General features: G+C 42.3%; 1 protein-coding gene across 4 annotated transcripts in view; it reads left to right on the top strand.

Moving 5' to 3' along the window:
• Positions 1 to 19,248, top strand: part of COL22A1 (collagen type XXII alpha 1 chain) — a 268,249-nt gene that overhangs the window by 104,452 nt on the left and 144,549 nt on the right. For all 4 annotated transcript variants that reach the window (XR_008576049.1, XR_008576050.1, XM_054818065.1 and 1 more), the window contains exons 11-12: positions 5,245 to 5,298; positions 6,086 to 6,121. Coding sequence is in view for 2 of the 4 variants with exons in the window: in XM_054818065.1 (XP_054674040.1) it covers positions 5,245 to 5,298; positions 6,086 to 6,121 (90 nt within the window). In the remaining 2 variants the exon portion in view is untranslated. The remainder of the gene's footprint in view (positions 1 to 5,244; positions 5,299 to 6,085; positions 6,122 to 19,248) is intronic.

Below are 19,248 nucleotides of genomic sequence, written 5' to 3' on the forward strand. Positions count from 1 at the left end.
GCATACACACATTTTTCTTCTGTGTTTGGGTATGAATAGAGCTGTGAGACAATTGACTTAAAGGGGGCACTTGTACTGGAAGGAAACAAAGGTTCACAATGTTGCTGATGGTGGTGTTGGTGGTTCCCAGTTTCACCATCTGTATGATTAAAAAGATGTTTGTGAACAATTTGTATTCAAAACTATTTCCATCCGAATCACTTCTACAAATTCAGTCACTGAATTTATACCTGTTTGGTGAATAAACTAATTGCATCGCACCAAAAGTTACTCAGTTATTATGAAACTCTGGGAGGGGAAAGGAAAAATCTCTGTCTTGGAAGATCAGACATCCTCAGCAATGTGTTATGGTTTTTTTGGCAAGGCTTTGTCTGCTGTCTGCAGGGAGAAGTTTTGAATGATGAGGAGATGTGTTTTGGAGTATGTTTTCTGCTGGCATGAAAGAACATGGGCCCACAGTGTGACCAGCAGGTCGAGGGAGGTGATCCTGCCCCTCTACTCTGCTCTTGTGAGACCCCACCTGGAGTACTGCATCCAGCTCTGGGGGCCCCAGTACAGGAGAGACATGGAGCTGTTGGAGCAAGTCCAGAGGAGGCCACAAAGCTGATCAGAGGGATGGAGCACCTCTCCTATGAGGACAGGCTGAGAGAGTAGGGATTGTTCAGCCTGGAGAAGAGAAGGCTCCGGGGAGATCTAATTGCGGCCTTCCAGTACCTGAAGGGGCCTACAGGAAAGCTGGTGAGGGACTGTTTATCAGGGAGTGTAGTGACAGGACAAGGGGTAATGGGTTCAAGCTAAAAGACGTTAGATTTAGATTAGATGTTAGAAAGAAATTCTTCACTATGAGCATGGTCAGATACTGGAACAGGTTGCCCAGAGAGGTTGTGGATGCCCCCTCCCTGGAAGTGTTCAAGGCCAGGTTGGATGGGGCTTTGAGCAATGTGGTCTAGTGGAGGGTGTCCCTGCTCATGGCAGGGGGGTTGGAACTAGATGATCTTTGAGGTCCCTTCCAACCCAAACCATTCTATGATTCTATGATCTATGATTAATGCTCAGATGTGCCTGACTGAAACTGCAGAAAATCTTTCCTTATGCTTCCACGTGTATATAAATAGCAACTTTCTATTTTAATCTGTGACAGCTTAAATAATGATGGGCTGTTTTGAAGAATGGCAGAGCCATGACTGTTGTGAGGAGGCTGCAGAAGGACAATGATGATAATAATAAAAGCGCCCTGCAGCAACCTCCCATTGTCTTTCACCACTTTGACAAGGTCTACGTGCTGGTGAGGATGTCTGTACTATGTAACATGGCACGCTGCTGGGGTGCAGGAGATACTAGTCAAATACAAAATAGTGTATATCCAAGCACAGCATCAGCAGGTTTTCTGTAACAGATCCCGAAATAGCTGTCCCACTCCTGTAGGTAGGTTGCTGAAGAGGTCTGCAGAAGTGCATGACTTTTCCCTGGCTGTAGTGGTCCGAGACTCGTACACAGCTGAGGCAGGACTGTGTCACAGTCTCAGGGAGCTGGGGATGATGCTGTTTAAATCCAGGCCTCTGACAACAGTTTCGTAGAAATGTGATGATTTGAGACAAATGACTTCACTTCTCTATCTGATAAATAAGGCAAATAATAGATTTTGCTCCTGACTTGCATAGATGTTGTGATTAAATAACATATACCACCCTTGACAGCAGTGCTTGCATTCGCTATTGCCAGGGACCAGCTTGTCATAGTCCCTGCTCCATGTGCAGGAACTATTATCGCTCTCCTTCTCTCTCTCTGCAACATTACTGGCCATGGGGGGAGAAAGTCAATGCTATTTGCAACTCCCCAATATTACCACCTGGACTTTATTAAGGAAAGACTAAGGCCCCACAAAAATATGAGTGCCTTCTGCGTTATGGGGTTGTGAGCGTCCATAATATGTTTTAGGATCATTCAACTTGGCTCCTCATTTTCAAGGTGCAAGGGTTGTGTCATAAAGCTTTGTTGCTGTGTAATGAGAAGGGCTGTAAAGCTTTTTTAAGGTAATGAATATCAAAGATTTCCATTTGTTACTTGAATCCAAGAGCTGGGGCTTCAAAAAACACTTAAAAAAAATGATTTCTACTATACTCTTAGTTTTGATTAATACAGGCTAACAAGTGAGTACAGCATAAGAAAAGACCAAGTATTAATTGACTAAGCAGAGAGATGGCATTAAACAAATGAATAAGGAAATAAATTATCAGAAAAAGGTGGAAACAGAGCGACATCAGGACTCTGAGTCAAAATTCATCTTTTTCACTACAGACATCATCACTCCTGAGCACCTCTTATTTGGGATGAATTGCAAAGCTGAAATCTACCCCTAAATAACTGGGGCCCAAGGGATATTTAGGTAAGCTGCAGATACTTGAGCATTATCAAAAAATATTTCACAGGCTGATAGTGAGAAATGCCATGTAAGAGACTATATGGCCATATAACAACCTGGGAAAGCAGCTGGTTCAGCTGTATTAGAAAAAGAGCAGAGGTGGTGGGAGTCACCTGAGAAATGAGTCCCACCTGGGGATACTAACAGGGAGAGAGGCCAGTGTTAAAAAAGCAAAACAGGCTCCCTTGTCTCAAAACAGGGATCTTTAGAGAGGTTGATAAGGCAGAAGGAGTTTGAGGCTTCTTCTCTAAGCTAAGACAGTTTTTGGGTTTGGTTTGGTTTTGTTGTCCCTAGACCAGTAGTGGCTGGTGGTTTTTCACTCTTCATCCACAGAAGGAACAACGGTTATGTGGTTCTTTCTGTTGTTTTTTTAAAAGAGGTCAGTTTGAAGGTCTTTTAAGTAAAGTGGTTGTGGCTGTTGTCTATCTGAGTTGGAGAGACTGATGTTCAGGCTCTGTATCCTGAGCTCCTGTAGCATATCCCTTTGTTTAGGTGAAAAGGTTTGGACAGACTTTTCTTATGGTACCATCTGACCAGTGGAAATATCTGAAGTGTATAACCAGTGTGGGAAGACAATGAGTTTCTGCTCCTCTCTAATTTAAGTGTCCAAAGGCAGGGCAAAACAGGAGCGCTTGCAATTATTAGAAAAAGTGAAAAAAATCCCTCAGAGATGAACACCTCTGCCTCAGTCACCCATGCTGCCAAAGTGAGGGTAATCCATGGAGACACAGCGTACATGTTTTGAAAGGAGATACAGTAGAGGATGGTAGTGGGGAGGAGTAAGGCACTTTCAGAAGAATAGGCTAACGTGCCTGAAGCTGGGTCCTATTGATAAATTTTAGATGCTAATGACAGCCCAGTCTAATTTATTTTTCCTTCCGTACTCGCTCTGCATGCTGTGTTGTTTGCAGGCAGCCAGGCTGGCTGGTGGGGGCACTGGGCTGATGGTCAACAGGCTTCTGCTCTCTTCCAGCACTGCTATCGATCTGAGCTTGGAGAAAATCACTTCTCTGTGAGAGCTGTTCTTGTCCACATCATAGAAATGACATTGCTTAACTTCCTTTGGGAAGTTTGTGAAGTCCAGTGTGTTAGACGTGCTCCAGTGGGATGTAGTTTTTCCTCCAAATTAGAAGGGAGTTTTGGTGTACTTTAAGTGACTTTAAAGAGATGGTTGCATAAAAACTTTTAAGAATTTTGCCACAGCCTACTTGAATTGACTGTGACATTGCTTTTGCATATATGCTACTTGCTTTGTGAGGTTTCTTTCCTTTGACAAAAAAAAAAGATGAAAGTTTATTTCTTTAACCTTTATATTTCCTGTACTTTCAAAAGCCTATCTTCATTTGGGGAAAAAGAAAGCATGATCCTGACAAATAAACATTTGTGTCTGGTGCAGCTAAGCCCATTTTTCTGGGGCATAGATCAGGACAAATTGAATAGAGCCAGAAAATTAAATCCTACTGTGGTCCCTGTGGGGAGATTTGGGTAGAGCAGGAGTCATTGGACTTATTGTTGCTGTGTTACTGGAAGGTCTTGCTACAGATCTGAGACGTCTTTCAGCTTAATACCGTGTCTACACTAAAGTCCGAAGTGCCTAAACTCCCTACAAGTAAAAGACGATGGGAGGTACAAATAGGCAAGATCATTATATTTGTTAACGATGGATGGGGGTCTCAGCACAGCATACTTATGGTATATACCTTTTGGGTGAGAATCAGGCAGGAGCTAGGCAGAGGTGTGTGGGCAGAGCCCTCTACTCTCCAGCAGCTCCTGGTGCTAGAGGAATTGAAGGAACTGCTGGCAGCACTGCGTGTAGCCTTGAATTAATTTTAGTAATGGGCATATACTCAGCTGGTCCCTCTTCCAGTTTTGCGACTGCAGAGCAGTATGTGAAAATGATTTGCAGGTATTTTTTCTGCACTTGCTAGTTTTGGCACCGATTTTAGTTCTGTATCTGATGAATATTTATGAAATGATGCTTCTTCTTTGATTCTATATCCCTTTCACCCTTGTCCTTTTTAGAAGACAAGTGAATAAAAAGTTTTGTTTAGTTTTTGATTACCATTTTTCTCTTTTCCTCCCTATGTTTTTGCTTCTCCAGTTTTCATTCCTCTACCTATCATAATTTGTATGTTTTCAACTGTCTTTTTTCTGTGTTCCCTTCCCTCTCTTCCACTAGAGCAAGCAAGGAGAGCGACTCTGTGTTGCGCACTTCTGCAAGGGAAGGGAGGAGTTAGTCCATCGTGAAAATCTAGTGTGAATGAAAACAATGAGATTTGATTTTTTTTTTTAATAGCTCTAAAATCTTGACAATGTTTACAGGTTTATTTTTTCCATATTTTAGGTGTGCACCCTCTAGGTCTTATGCAAATCACCCTTCCAAACCCTTCCTGGCTTAATAGAAAAAAAAGGACTTTTGAAGTCTTCACAAGAGAAAGCTTTCTGCCTTGCCAGCGCACCCTGAAGGCTTTTAGCAGTATTTTCATATGAAAAACAGAATCTAAAATCAATCTGAGAACTTGGACATTCAAGTCAGTATAAATGCAATGAGATACACCCAGTCCTTATGGCAGGAGCTGAAATCTTGGCAGCAGAGCCTGGTGGGACCTTAAGTGTCCACAGTCTCAGTCAAACCCTTGTTGCACTTCTTTCCAAAAAATCAAAGCAACAGAAAGCCGACCACAAAATACAAACACTAATGTGGTACACTTCACAAATGAGTCCAACATGGAGGTGTAAGAGGAAATCTATTCTGTTATTTCTATGCCTGTCAAGAAAGGAATGAATTAACTTTGTGGTATTAACACTCTTTCTTTTTCAAGGGAGAAAGTGGCAGCCAAGGGCTTGCTGGACTCAGAGGAGAAAAAGGAGAGTCAGTAAGTAAGAAATACCAGAATGATTTTACGTAAGGAGATGGAAATACAAGTAGTTGTTTTCTCCTTTATGGTGAGAATTGCTCACAATGTCAATGTGCCCTGTTGAGTATGTTCCCTCTGCCGGGCCTTTATCCCAGGGGAAAGCTGATCTTTCTGGTACCCAACAACATTTCTTGGAGGAGGAGGAAATGGATGGGTTCATCCCTGCATGCAGCTGATAACTGGCTTAGTATTGGCCTTCTAATTACAATCTGTAACTTGGGTGTACTTGATTATAACACAGCTGCACATTCAACAGGGACAGTGTGAGGCAACTGAACACAAGGAAGATGCAAATCTCTCTCGAATCTTTTACATTCAGATGACCAAGATACAGCTTTCCCCAGCTGCAATTAATGCAAATGCCAGACTGAGTTTTTAGGCGAGAGAATCTTTAGCCCTATGTAAAATTCATTCTAATAAGGGTTGTTGGCATCTTTGATTTTGGAAATGTAATATCAGACTCTGCCCTGAATAGAAAATAAGATATTTTCCTGGCTGCATTTTGAGAATTTGGGATAGGTTTTCTCTTTTAATTTGTCACTGAATTATTATCAAGGAATTATGCCCAAAGAAAATTCCTACAGTAGCTGTCCTGTGAGTTGGGTGTCTATATATGTATAGATGTGATATACATGGATAGATATATCTCAGATATATTACAAGGAAAACATGAAATACATATTTATAGTGTCATTTGACATCCTTGCTATCAAATGTACCTTTACCCCTCTTCTTTCGTTTCTAGGGCAGAGCCTATGGCAGAGGAGAAAAAGGAGAAAAGGTAAGATCTAATCCTTCATTGGACTAATTAAATGAGAGTCGCTTGCTGTTGCCTTCCACAGCTCAGAGGTTGCTTTTGGAGTGCACAGGATACAAGAAATTTGATACAGTTGGATCTTTGTGGGGAACTTTTATATTGTCTTATGCCTCCTTCTGCAAAAAAGCTTTTGAGTTTTCATTGCTTTTCCCCTTCATGTACTTTGAGTTTCCTTTGTGCATTGGCCATGTAAAATGCTATCAAATTGAAATCATAATCTTTGCTTTGTGTAAGCATTAGTGAGTTTGTGGAGGATAATGCAGTAAAGCAACTGGCTGGAAGGATGAAAAACAAAGGGAAAGTAGAATTTTGAGTTTATTGAATTTTCAACACTATTAAATTTGGGTCATGAGGAGACTGCTACACTGTTTCTTTTCATTGGATATTTTCATTAATAACCTGAAGGCCAAAAGCCGGAGTATTTTCTTATTGCGAATATTAGGCAGGAGAGAGTCATAAGACTTGGAGGTTAAAACTGAGGATACAGAACAACCACTGAAAATTGCTAGGTTGTCTGTCTTGGAAGACCTGTTCAGTGGTGATCAGCAATGGGAAACAAGTAGCATGACTGGACTAATTTCCATTAAGAAGATGGTGGTTTCCAGGCAATTTTGGCTGCAAACTTCCCATTCCCCACAACAAAATGAGGCTGCAGACCTAGACTGCAGAGGAGAAGTAGCTCTTTCCCTCTGTAGCTCTACATCACACCTGGTTGTAGGTATTTTCTTACCACCAAAATGAAATTTCAAGTTGTGGGGAAAAATGGAAAAAGATTGACAGGAGGGTCTGGGAGATAAATGGATGTATTAAGGAGTCATGGTTCATGCTGAAAATGGGATTAAGAATCTGTGGAGCTGTTTTCCAGGAGGTCTGTGGCTACCCAGTTGCTCAGGGAATTTAAAATAAGATTGGATTGTGGTCTGAAAGGAGGAATGCTGTACTAGCAAGAACATGGCATTTATGGCCATTGCATCTTCTCATTTGTTCTTTCTATGATTATGATATATTGATTGTATACAGTGGTAATGCATCATGTAAAATTACAATCTAAATGAGGGTTGCTCATGGCAGGAAATATTATCTAGCCAGTCTAGAGACGGGGGGGGCTATAAAGCACACCTTTCTGCATCCATCTTCCTGCAGTCCTCCTACTGACAGCCACTGTTTAGCCTTTGAGATTTAGGATTCAGCCTTTGGAAACCAGCTCGTGTTTGGCAGGTGGTGAGACTCAGCAGTCTGATGGGAAACATGATGTTTACAATATGAGTTGTGCTGCAGTTGAAGCGAGTTCTTGCTTTCTTATGTCTTGATCTCTGCAGAAAAGTGTTGGAAAACATCATTTCATCTGTATTATTGTCATGCCTAGAAAAATAGGTCTGCAAGTCTGGATGGGAGAGTCAAAAATAAAAAGACCCCACAGAATGTGCAGAACTGCTTTGAATGGGATAGTCAAATGACATTGACTGGCCCAAACAAATGCGTAGGCATGGAGATCCCTGAGTTTATGGCCAGATTGTTCTGTTTATTTGGTACTCCTGCCAGCCAAGGCAGCTTGTCGTCATCTGTGGAAGAAGTGTATTTGGCACCTGGTGTGTTTGTGCTCCTTGTCTGCCCAATGGTTGAATGTCAGTGCTGTTGCTGATGGAGAGCAAAGATACGTCAGCTGTACACTGCTGGCTTGATTACAAAGGGAGCCTGGGGATATAGAATCATAGAATATCTCAAGTTGGAAGGGACCGGTAAGGATCCTCAAGTCCAACTCCCTGCCCCTTGCAGGACTACCTAAAACTAAATCATATGACTAAGATGCTCCTTGAACTCTGACAGGCTTGGTGCCTTGACCACTTCCCTGGGGAGCCTGTTCCTGTGACACACCTGGAAGGAAAGGGTTCACGTGGCTCCTTTCTGTTTCCCTGCTGCGCTGCAATGGCTGCACGAGCATGAATTCTTGTTTTTCACTCTGGCTGCAACAGCTTTGTTTCCTTGATTTTTATGGGTCTGGGCCAGTGCTAAGAAACTGGATCAGAGATGCTGGACTTCCAACAACTGCTATCTGTGCAATCATTGCTGTGCATGTGCTGTGGGCTCCTTTATAAGGACAAGGTTCACATCCTAAGTGTCAATAGAATAAAGTTATCTCACCTTTGAAAAGACAGAGATGACAAAGATTAAAATCAGCCCCTTTCTTTAGTAGCGTGCTCCAGCTGTGCTGGTGCCAAACACCTGCCAGATCGAGCTTTTGTGCGTAGGGTAATTATGTGAGGTCTGAGGCATTTATTAGAGGGCAAATCGTGTGCTTTTCCAGGAGGACAGCAGAGGCACTGGCCTTGCTTCTCCAGGCCATTACCTCAGTTATATCACTATGTTAAAGCCAAAATGATGCTCAGAATACGTAACATGCCAAGCACATCATTAGTGCTAAAACAAAAGATAATAGCAGCTGTGGCTAAAAACCTAATTCATGTCGACATGAGGTCTTGTGTGACTTTGAAAACCAGAAAATTCACTGTCATGGCTCAAACAACAGCCCAGAATGTTCTGCCAGACCTAAATATCTCAGCCTGGTAGAGGATGCTTTCTATGTAGAGAAACATGCATGTGCAGACCAAATAATTTTCATAGCTACAAAAGAAAAGAAAATAGCATAATGCATCTACAGGTGCTCATGTAAACTGCTCTCAGCTAGATTTCCTGGTTAGATGTGATTCAGCTGCCACTGCCCTGTATTGGATCTTAAACTTCCACTGTTGATGGTCATCTTTCAGCCCTTGGAGTGTTTAATCCATGTGGCATTAGACAGTAGTCTGTTATATTACTGCTCATAAATATGTACCCTTTTACTGTGTGTTCATTCACTTGTTTTGCACACACTTATGTTATTGAATGGACTATTACACATCATCAAATATCCAATTATATAACATGATCAGCATGAAAGGCAATATTTTGGCTTTATTCCATAGGTTATTCAAATGGATATTTGCTAGACTAGATGGCCTGGTCCTGCAAGGGTTATAACTCAAATCTTCAAACCTCTATTGATCCAAGAGGAGTAGGTGCAGGAGAGGAGTGAGGGCAGAAGGAGCAGCTGTAGAGCATTTTTGAGGATGATTCAAGCAAGGTGGGGTTTCAGTGACTCTTGATCAAAGTCAGGGAAATCATGTTTGACAAGGGAGGTTCTGTAGAGTATGAGGTCTGCATTCCTGGGGCACAGCCATCCACATTGTGAGCCATCCTGCCCTTCTGATGCCTCCATACAAAGTCTAACTTAGAGGCTTTCAAAAACTTACGCCCTTGTCTGGCAAAGTACAGAATATTATCAAATGGTGCTGAGCCACCCTTCTAGTATCTTAAAGGCCAATGGTAATGAGAAGGCTCTGCAGGTGGGAAGGTGCCTGGAAAAGCAAAGACTTTGGAGAGGATATGATGAAAAATCTGTCAAACTTTGAGTGGTATGGAGATATCAGTAGGAAATTATTTTTCACTGTTTCTTCTGATGTGAAAAAAAAAAGAAAATGAAACTAGCTGATGGCAAGTTTGAAATGAGCAAAATGAAGTTGCTTTTCATACAGTAGCTATTTGAGCTCCTGTTGTAGTCTGGTCTGGAGATTAAAATTTTGTGTGTTTAAAAAAGTGCATATGAGTTAGGTATCTGTAAACATCTAGTCAGTACAAAGACATTGTCTCTGCTTCGGGATGTCAGCGAGTATCTGCAAACTGTGATGGATGATAGCAGGACAGTAGCCTGGAGAAGTCCCCCATAAGGCCACGGCTGCAGATGGGATGGGAGCTCTCTAGACCTTTGGTCTGACTGCTGGTAGCTATTTTTTGTACAACTCTTTAATATCCCTAACATCCCTGTTGCCCAGAAGTGGACAGACGTTTCCACAGCCCACTCAGGGCTTGGCCTAACACTGTCTACAGCTATTGAAGAAGAGTGGGAAACACAAGAAAGATGTCATGAAGCAATTGGGTCAAGAGATCACTATTGTGACTTTCCACAGGAAATACGTCTGTCGGAGAAGAAAACTCTAACCAGGAGCACCCACCTTCTGCAGAGGTGGTGGACGAAGGTTTCCTTATGGTTTACACTGAGACTTCCCTCATTAATGTGTTTCCAAGAGTATCTTTGTGCTTTATCTGTTTCCCTTCATGCTAATAATCATAAGTGCAGCAATGAATATGAGAAACAACATTAGTAGATTAAGTCTATATTCTTCTAACAATTTTTTTTTTGTGGTAATGACTCGCTCTGATAAAAATGCAGAAGGATTATTATAGGATTTTTAATGAGAATAAAACCTCTGAAGTGGCTTGGCTTATTAGAGATGCAGTGACTGCAAGACCAAGCACAGAAAAGAAAAGCAGGCAGATAGTTAAGGCTCTGGGCTAGGCTGCAGGAAACCCAGGCTTAAAACTTGGCTGTAACAGATTTGCTAACCTTGGGCAAAGCAGCTCGTCTTTGTTCCTGTAAAATGAAGTTGGAGAACCCCTTTTCATCCAGGCTTTGTATATCTTGCCTGCTAGATCCTTCACACAAAGGCTTTGCTTCCCCTTCCCTCACTTCTCTTCCACATTGGAGTTATTGCCATTTTTAGGGTTTCTGGAAAAGCTGTGGAAATCTACCTAGTTAGATACAGTCTATCCACGCAGACCCCTCCGCTCTCTGTCTTTGCCCTGAGGCAGGTGAATATAAGAAAGGTCTGACCTGAAAGCCATGTAAAATTTTTTACCCCAGTGCTGTGCTGTCAGCAGGGCTTACCAAATTAGCATGAGTGCAGTGCTTCTGGGTCAGGGCCGGCTAGCATCCAGTCACTTGGGCCACAAGAAAAGGAGTGCAGTTCTGCCTGCAAAAGGTGCCACAGACATAGCTGGATGTTTCATGCTGGTTTGATGGCAAAGGGGAGCTTTTGCTTGGGTATTTTTAAGGGATGCGTTTTGGGACTGGAGGGCTTTGTGTATCACTTGGGTGCAAGTAAGGCTTAGGCTGGAAGTGGCATTTCAGACGCATGGAACTATAATAATGTTTGGGATCAGGGTGCAGCAAGGACCAGCTGTACCCCAAGGAAATGGAGCTGGGAGCAATACCATGGCTGGCAGGACAGGGACTTCACCAGCCAGGGCTTCTCCCACAGCACCCCAGCGAGGGACCATGGTGGGTCAGTGATGGTTCAGCTGAGAGTCCAGATCACCAGATTGGTCTGTGGTCGTGAAGTGAGTCTAAGTCCAAGCCATGAAGGTGAGCCTGCAAGTCAGGGTCAGGATTAGCAGGGTACGTGGCCAGGCTGCTGCAGTGTATGTGGTTCAAGCAAGGGCCAAAGGTGAGACCTTCAAAACCAGCTTCAAGACAAAGGAGGGGGAACAACCATCTGAACTGCTAGAAGCAGGATGTGCTCTCTGAGCGCTTACACGGTGTGGAGCCTGAGCTTGTGAGAACTAAGAATTTGTCATTATTCCTTCAGCTTCCAAACAGAACTAATTATTGCTACAGGAGATGATGTGTGTGTCCTTTTCACTGCTGAAACCTTGATCCTGGTGCAGGGAAGGTGCTCCAACAAGGTTACACGCCTTGTTTGGGCTGCTGTGCTGTTCAGACATTGTCACCAAGTCCCCAAACTCTTAAATACCACCCAGTTTACCCAGGGCTGGCGAGCTGAAGGGTGACTCCAAGAGCTTATGAAGCAGCAGGAGCCTTTGTGCATCGTCATCCAGGTCGGCAGGCAGTGCTCTTTCATTCAGCACATCTTGACAGTAGCAAGATGGGAAAATTTCTCCAAGTTTAGAGATACTACTGAGTTTGAAATTTGAAATGAAAATAAAACCCCAGCTGCCCAGTAACTGGTGTTCCTTGGAGACAGCGGTTGTGGAAATATTGCCTCCGTGGGGTTTGGTTCTTAGCACTCAGATCTTCTTAGTTTATTGTAGAATAAAAAAATAATGTGAGCATAGCTCAAACTGACCTAGTAATGAAAAGTGAAAGTGCAATATCTGCAGAGGTTTCTTTCTTATTTTTTTGTGCTGCAAACCATCTCTCTCGGGAACCGTTTTTAGCTACTGACTTCATCTGGTTAAGGTCACTCAGCACTTAACCTCTCAGTCCAGCACTTAAACATCTGTATAACACCTCATCTACTGTATAAGGCTGTCATGCAGCTCACTGGAGTCATTCACATCTGTGTTTTCTTTTCTGAATCTTGTGATTAAAAGGTGAGCTGTATTAACGTTAGTAACTTACTAGCCTTACTACTCTGAGTATGTTCTGAATCCTCTTGTGTATGCAAGCAATTTCAGTCTGCATGCTGAGTATTTTTGAAATCTCCTAACAGTAGTTAAAGTACATTCTGCACAGCTAAACAACTGTGGTTTGATGGAGTTCCTTTTCTTAACAGTAATTAGAGGGGGTTAGATAAATTCCGTGGTTTTCTGTGACCCAGAATAACAGATGCAGACTGTAATAAACAACTCGAAGCCAGATCACATACTAATTGTGCATCGTGACAGCTTAATTCTCAGCAGTGCAAGAATACTAGTAACTTGGGGTTTTTTCCTTACATAAACTTAGAAAACATTTCTTTCTTTTCAGCGTTGGCCCCTGGCTGGCAGGTACATTGCTGGTATATAATGACATCTACTGGCAAACAGAAGTTTGCAAAGTCTCCAGCACTTGTTTCTTTAGAGGATTTCTCTGCCAAGATCCACTGACAGCATGTAAAGGAAGCGCGTGAGAAAGATTTGCCAACTTAGTGCTTCTTTTGATAGAAGATCTGGGGGGGGAAAAACCAGATTGCCTTGATTCTGTCATTGATAACTGTTGTTTGAATGCGGGATGCTGCTGAGAGCGATATTGCAGTAGATAGGTATGGATTAGCTGCCTGTTGGGTGGAAAATAAAAAAGCTTTCCTAGCACTCTGGAGCATACGCTCTGAAGTGGATCGCGTAGCCTAATGAATCACAGAGAGCTGAAGCATTACACGCACGGAGAAAGTTGCTATCACTGACCTATCAAAGGCATCTTAAGTGCTCCCTGCCCATCTCCCTGCTACACGTTTTCACATCTATCTAGTTAAGCAGCCAGATTTCCCCCTTTCCACTGATCAAAGCTGTTGTCAGGCTGTTTCCTTGCTCATGGCTGAGAAGGTGCAGGTGCCTTGTTCATGGGCTCTCTGAAGGTGGAGGTGAGGGCAGGTGAGACCGTGGCAGCAGGGTGTTTCATGCTGTTCTTTACTTGCCCAAGCACAGCCCTGGACACCTTTAATTTCCCCTTTTGGGTCTCTCACCCTTTTTCTTAAGCACTACCTAGAGATTTTATGTCTCCCAAAGTCCACCAGGCCTCTTGTTGGTGGCTTTGGCAGAAAGATGGTGATTTGTCTCAGACCCTGCTAGGTAATGAACATGTGCATAGTAGCAAGTGCCAGGTGACGGAAATGTGGGTTTTTTCATGGCAAATATTTATTTTCCTGGTGAAACAGTGAGTGGACCATTGGTGGTTGTTATTTCAAGAGAATCTGATGCACTTGGTGTTGTGAGTGTGTTTGGGTCTCTGGAGACTCAGTTTGTATTTCTGGCTCTATATAATTGGCTCCGTAAGAGACCTTGGCCTTAGCTTTTCCCCTTCTTGTTCCTCAGTATTCAAGTAAAATGGGAAGAACGATCATGACCTTTGTAATGCACTCTGAGATGAAAAAGACCTAGGGAGCAGCATCACTTTATAAACAAATATGTCTGGTTGGACCAAAACAATTTATAATTTTGGCAAAGACTTGACTGAGCAGCCTCAGGTATGTTTGACAGTCAGCAGAGGTGTATCGCTGCAAATAGGTGGTGATAAGACTTAATGCAGGATGCTGTCTCCACTTTGGGCATGACATTTAAAGAAAGACGTGGAGAGATGTTGCTGATTGCAGAGAGCAATGAGAAGAATGATCAGTGATTTTGCAAATTTAACCAGCAGGGAAAGACAGCAAGAAATGGCCTCTATAAGGAGGACAGAAATTATGGACTAGATGATGTGGTTAAACTTGAAGAAATGTTTTCTACATACTTCAGTGAGGTGCTGGAATAGATTCGAAGGGGTGAATGTGGAATATCAGTAGCAGCAGATGTTTAAGAGCAGATTGTCACTGGAGTTTGGAGTACCTTGACACAGTACTTGCCTGCCCTAAAGTGCTCTTCTCAGAACTACTGAAATTTTTGAGGGGTGTGTGGAGGTCTGAAGCATCAGGAGCTTCCCAAAAGCAGAGCAAAAGGAATTAACGGATTTTTCTCACGTGGCAAAGTATCATCCTAGTATGTGGCAAATCATCCACAAGACCAGATCTATTTTCTGTGTGCTATTTATAGATGTAAGGATATAAATTAATCAATGTCATGATACATGACTGGGTTATTTTTCTACTTCAGTGAACACTTCCCCTCTAGCACTTGGCAAGCTGTTTGGTCCTGAGCTGTGGCAGATGCTGGGAAGGAGCATCAGCTTTAACTTCAAGATAAGGAAGTTTTTGGAGCTGAACTGTTTTGTCTTTCACATTTCAAAGCATCTGATAAATGTGTCTTTAATTGAGGACCCTTTTGACCCAACCATTTAAACAAGAAAAAATGGAATTTCAGGAACTACTGGTCCTGCTTCTGGGAATCCAACCCATTCTAGTCCAGTTTATTTCTCAGGTTATTCCTGTGTCTAGTGGGGTTATGGTACGGACTGATTCGAGTTATCTCCTGCCTCCTATTCAGTGTGTTCAATCATAAATGGGTCTATAAACAATTTGACTATTAATTTGCAGATTTCATCAGTTGATCAAGCAACACATCTAGCTTTTGAATAAAAGTATTTCAAACACAACAGCTTCCCCCTGTACTCTCCCGTGCTCCCTCTGTTGCAGAGGTAGATGCTTTCTTCAAGTAAGTACTCCGCGTGGGCCAGTCTTGATTATAGGTGAACCAGTGAACAGTTGTCAAAGGTGTCTGACCACCCCAGGATTTCAGAAATCCCTTTTATAGCAATGAAGGTATGTCAGGGTGGGGATGCAACTAGTGTGAAACTAATGAACAGGATCTTGGGTACCAATGACAGCTTTGAACTCTTCAGGATGTTTTGAGGCTATTCTGACCTCTATAGTGAGCTTGATCAAGGTATAGCTGGTTACCAAATCGGTAAGCTCTGATGCATCTTCTTTTCTGCAGCGCAGGTTTATGAGTGACCATGTGTCAAATTAACTGGTACACAGCTGTTTTTACCTGTTTTGATGCCAAGGTGGAGCATCACATTTCTTCAGAGAAAGATCCCTTTAAAAATGCACCTTCTCTCTCCCCAGAAGAACATTCAATGACTAGGACCATATTATGAAGGCTCAGTTCTGGTCTCATGGTAGGGTCCATGATGTTCGTAATAATGTTCGGAAGCCCTTGAAAGACAAAGTCTCCTGGTTTTCTCCTGGTGAAGTACCTTTTGGGGACAATTGACTTCTATGCAATGCATTGAATAAAATCTTGGATAACTATCATTTAACCAGCTCTCTGCATATTGGGCTGGGTTTCCTGATAGACTAACCAAACCTATGACTTCTACTGGCCCCTGTGTATCATGTCCACATGTTTATTAAATCAGAATTTAGTACACTGACCCAGCAGAGGTGATTTTCTTCTTTTCTTAGAATGAACTAAAGTCAACTCCAAGTTGAGAAGAATGTCTTATTTCTTGTGGAAGCAGAAGATAATGCCAGTTCTGGTGTCAAATTTGCCAAGATATTAGTAGGGTTTTAGCATCACTAAGCTAATAGAAGCCTGCATCTGTGGTTTGGAGAATGGCAGTCATTTGTGCTGCCTGTCTGGTCAGCAACTTTTTAAAGTGGAGCTGGGTGACATATATCCACTGCAGCTCTGTGTCTCAATTGATCTGTAGATCATCCCTGGCTTTTAATGACATCTTTGTGTTTGCCTCACCACTCTAAAAAAAACCAAAACCAAAAACAAACAAAAAAACCCCAACCCAAAATTTACAATATTTTTCAAGAAAATATTCATTTTGTGTGGCTGCTGGAGATGAAGTTGTGAAATCTTTCATTTCAGCCTCCTCAAGTTGGTAGCTTCTGAATGGAAAAAAACGTAGAAAAGAAAGATATTACATCCTTCCAGACACATGCAGTCTCTTGGAAGTGTTCTCAGACGTTTGAACCTAAAGACCACTCTCAACTTGCAATATCTCTTCTCTCCTCCTTCTTCACTTTTCTCATCAAACTGTGGAAGCGGCTCAGTGTGTAACCATGGATCTGCAGTAGACCACTTACACATGGTCTTCTGGTTGTGAACATCAGGTTGCCAGGTTAAATGCAGACTGAAGAGCCAGGAGAGAGAAAGAATAAACTAACGGTTAGAGCACTGACCTAGGACACAGGAAATCTGGAGTGAGTTTCTATCTTTGTCCCAGACTCTGTGACCTTCCATATGTCTTCTACTCACTTGTACCTCTGACTCGTCACCCTCGTGAGATGAAAGCAGTATTACAGTTGCTATAACTTCCTTCTCATTTCACAGGGATGCTGTGAAGTTAATTAACAAAGGAGGGAGGGGTGTGCTAATGGTGAAGTGGTAACACTGTGCAGTTCAATTTTGCTTCTGTTTCCATTTCATCTTGCCGCTTTTGTTCTGTTCCTCTTCAATTCTTGCTATTTTGTCTCCTACCTTGGATATAGATCCCCTGGTTTGTGCAGCTGTCAATATGCTGGGTGTGCGATTCATGGGGTGCTGCTTGGCAGATTTTTGAAGGTCTCCAAGTGATACCTTTATTGACGTTTTGTGACAGGGTTTGAAATTTTTATTTCATTTTAGGAGTAGAAAAGTGTCACTTTTGTGTTAGATGTAAACCAGTTTGGAAGAGAAAATGAATAAAATGTATAGAATTGACCTTAGAATGATCTCTCTTCTGTAGTCTTCTCTGTAAGCTGAAGGAAATGTCCAGTGATTTACTTGAATTTGACAGGCAAATGAGAATCTAACCATGTGTTTTGGACTGATTTTTTTCCCATTACTTTCTTGTTTAGTTTGCTCTCATTTCCATTAACATAGGCCACAACCCAGAGTTTGAAATAAAATATGTGATTATAGGCCACAGCTGTTCTCGAGTTGGAAGAAATATTTGTAAACTTGGCAGCTGTTTGAGGAGCTGCAAGTGGAGGAAAGAAAAGCAGTTAAATTTGAGTACATTGCTTAAAAACATCTCTGAGGGATTACTCCTTTGTGTGCTTCTGATGTGTCTCTAGGATCAGGTAATACTGAATTGTTCTGTGTCCACATCTTTCCATATACCTGCAGGTCCCTTCCTTCTCCATTTTATGTCTCTTTCTTTTCAGAAGAATTCCACTATGAGCCTGGATATGGCAAAACTTCTGTATTAGTTGCTCCCACTCTGAGGAAACATATCATCTAGCAATTAAGGTTATCTACTTTGTAATTTCATAGGTGTCTACACTCAGCCATATGAGGATCTACATGGGATGTAGATATAAGCTGGTCACAGACCATATACATAATGTTCAGGTGATTCCATGGGGTAGCGAGGCTCACTGTAAACCAGGCGAGGTAAATCATTGGATGCAACAAATAAGGCTATATGTGCATATGGTGAGCATGTAATGGAAGGTTTAAAAAAAAAAAAAAAAAATAAAGCCAACCTTCATGACCATGGAGAGATCACTAACCTAGAGCTGGCATGATCTGGTAAATCCATGTGACACTGGTGTACCAGGAAGACATCCTTGCTCAAATGTAGAAATGAGATAACTCTCCTGATATCTACAGACTGATAAAGGAACCTATGTGGGTGTGTCTGCAGGTCCCCAGCTCACCTCTCTGTTTTTAATGGATGGTATGCTTGAGGCCAAGGGGAGTATCTTTATTGTTTGTCACCCCAGCACTCTGTCTGCAGCAGCTGAGAGTTGCCTGTGCTCTGGATTTCCTCATGATATGGCATTTCCTTTTGTCCATTGGGTCTGGACAAACCATGTGCCCATGTGAGACCTGCTTTGAGACGCCCCAGGAAGGACAGAAGTAGTGCTTAGGCCTTGCTCTGTATCTGTTGTGTAGCTCTGAACACTTCCATTGAGAAGTAAATACAAGCAAATTCAAAATTCTGTCCTTTTTACCGAATTCTGCTTAAACTTTTTGGTTTAGTATGGCTCAGAAAACCTTCCTAATTTGTTTGCAGAATTTATATCAATTCTTTGAGGAATGAAAGATGGAGTTTTCAGAGTGATTTGTCTCGTGCTACATCCTCAGAGCTTGCAGTATTCAGTATTCTAGGAACTTTGTAAGCCAAGCCGCCGTATTTGTTGACGTACTTCTTCACAGGTACCACTACCTACACATTCAAGCTTTTGTCCACAAAGCTATTGACCAAGGAAGTAATAGGTCACCCCATCTAAAGTGTAAAATTACTCCAGAAAACATAGGCTAAGCCTAAGGGAAGCTGCCATAGAAGCTATACTCTGTTCCCCTCCTCGTCAGTAGTCTCTTCTGCTTTTGCTGCAGCTTCCCATTTCCTTGGTCCTTGTTACCTTCCTATTCTGGTCCAGATGTTTCTCCAGAAAGGGACAGCCTTCAAAGCTCAGATATCCATAAAGTAGATGGGTAGCAGTAGAAATGCATGGCATAAACAGATAGGTGTGGTTCACGTGTCACCACCGGATTCTTATCGTGTTGAAGCTGGGAATGCAGCCAGCCTGTGGCCTATAGTAATATTTTTATTCCTCTCAGTGGCACAACCAGGTTTGACCTTGATGCAAGGAATGCCATGAGCTTTTCTTCCGCAGGGCTTGATGCCAGTTACCAAAGCCCAGTGCACTTGCAGTACCTGGATCCTTCACTTGCAGACCCTGTCTGCTTGGCAGCTGTTTCACTGGCTTGTGCTCTCTGCCTCTGCTATTTCTTTATTATATTTACACACTGCTTGCCATTTTAAACTGACCTTTGGAGCATAGTGACTGTCATTTAATATTTATTCACACAGTGTGCAGCAGTGACACAAGCAGGGAACAAATGAAGCATTGCTGTAATTGAAGTAAATAATTGTAGAATAACTACTAAAAAGCAAAAAACAA

The sequence above is a fragment of the Grus americana genome, chromosome 2 (assembly GCF_028858705.1).
Source record: "Grus americana isolate bGruAme1 chromosome 2, bGruAme1.mat, whole genome shotgun sequence".
Classification (NCBI taxonomy): Eukaryota; Metazoa; Chordata; class Aves; order Gruiformes; family Gruidae; genus Grus; species Grus americana.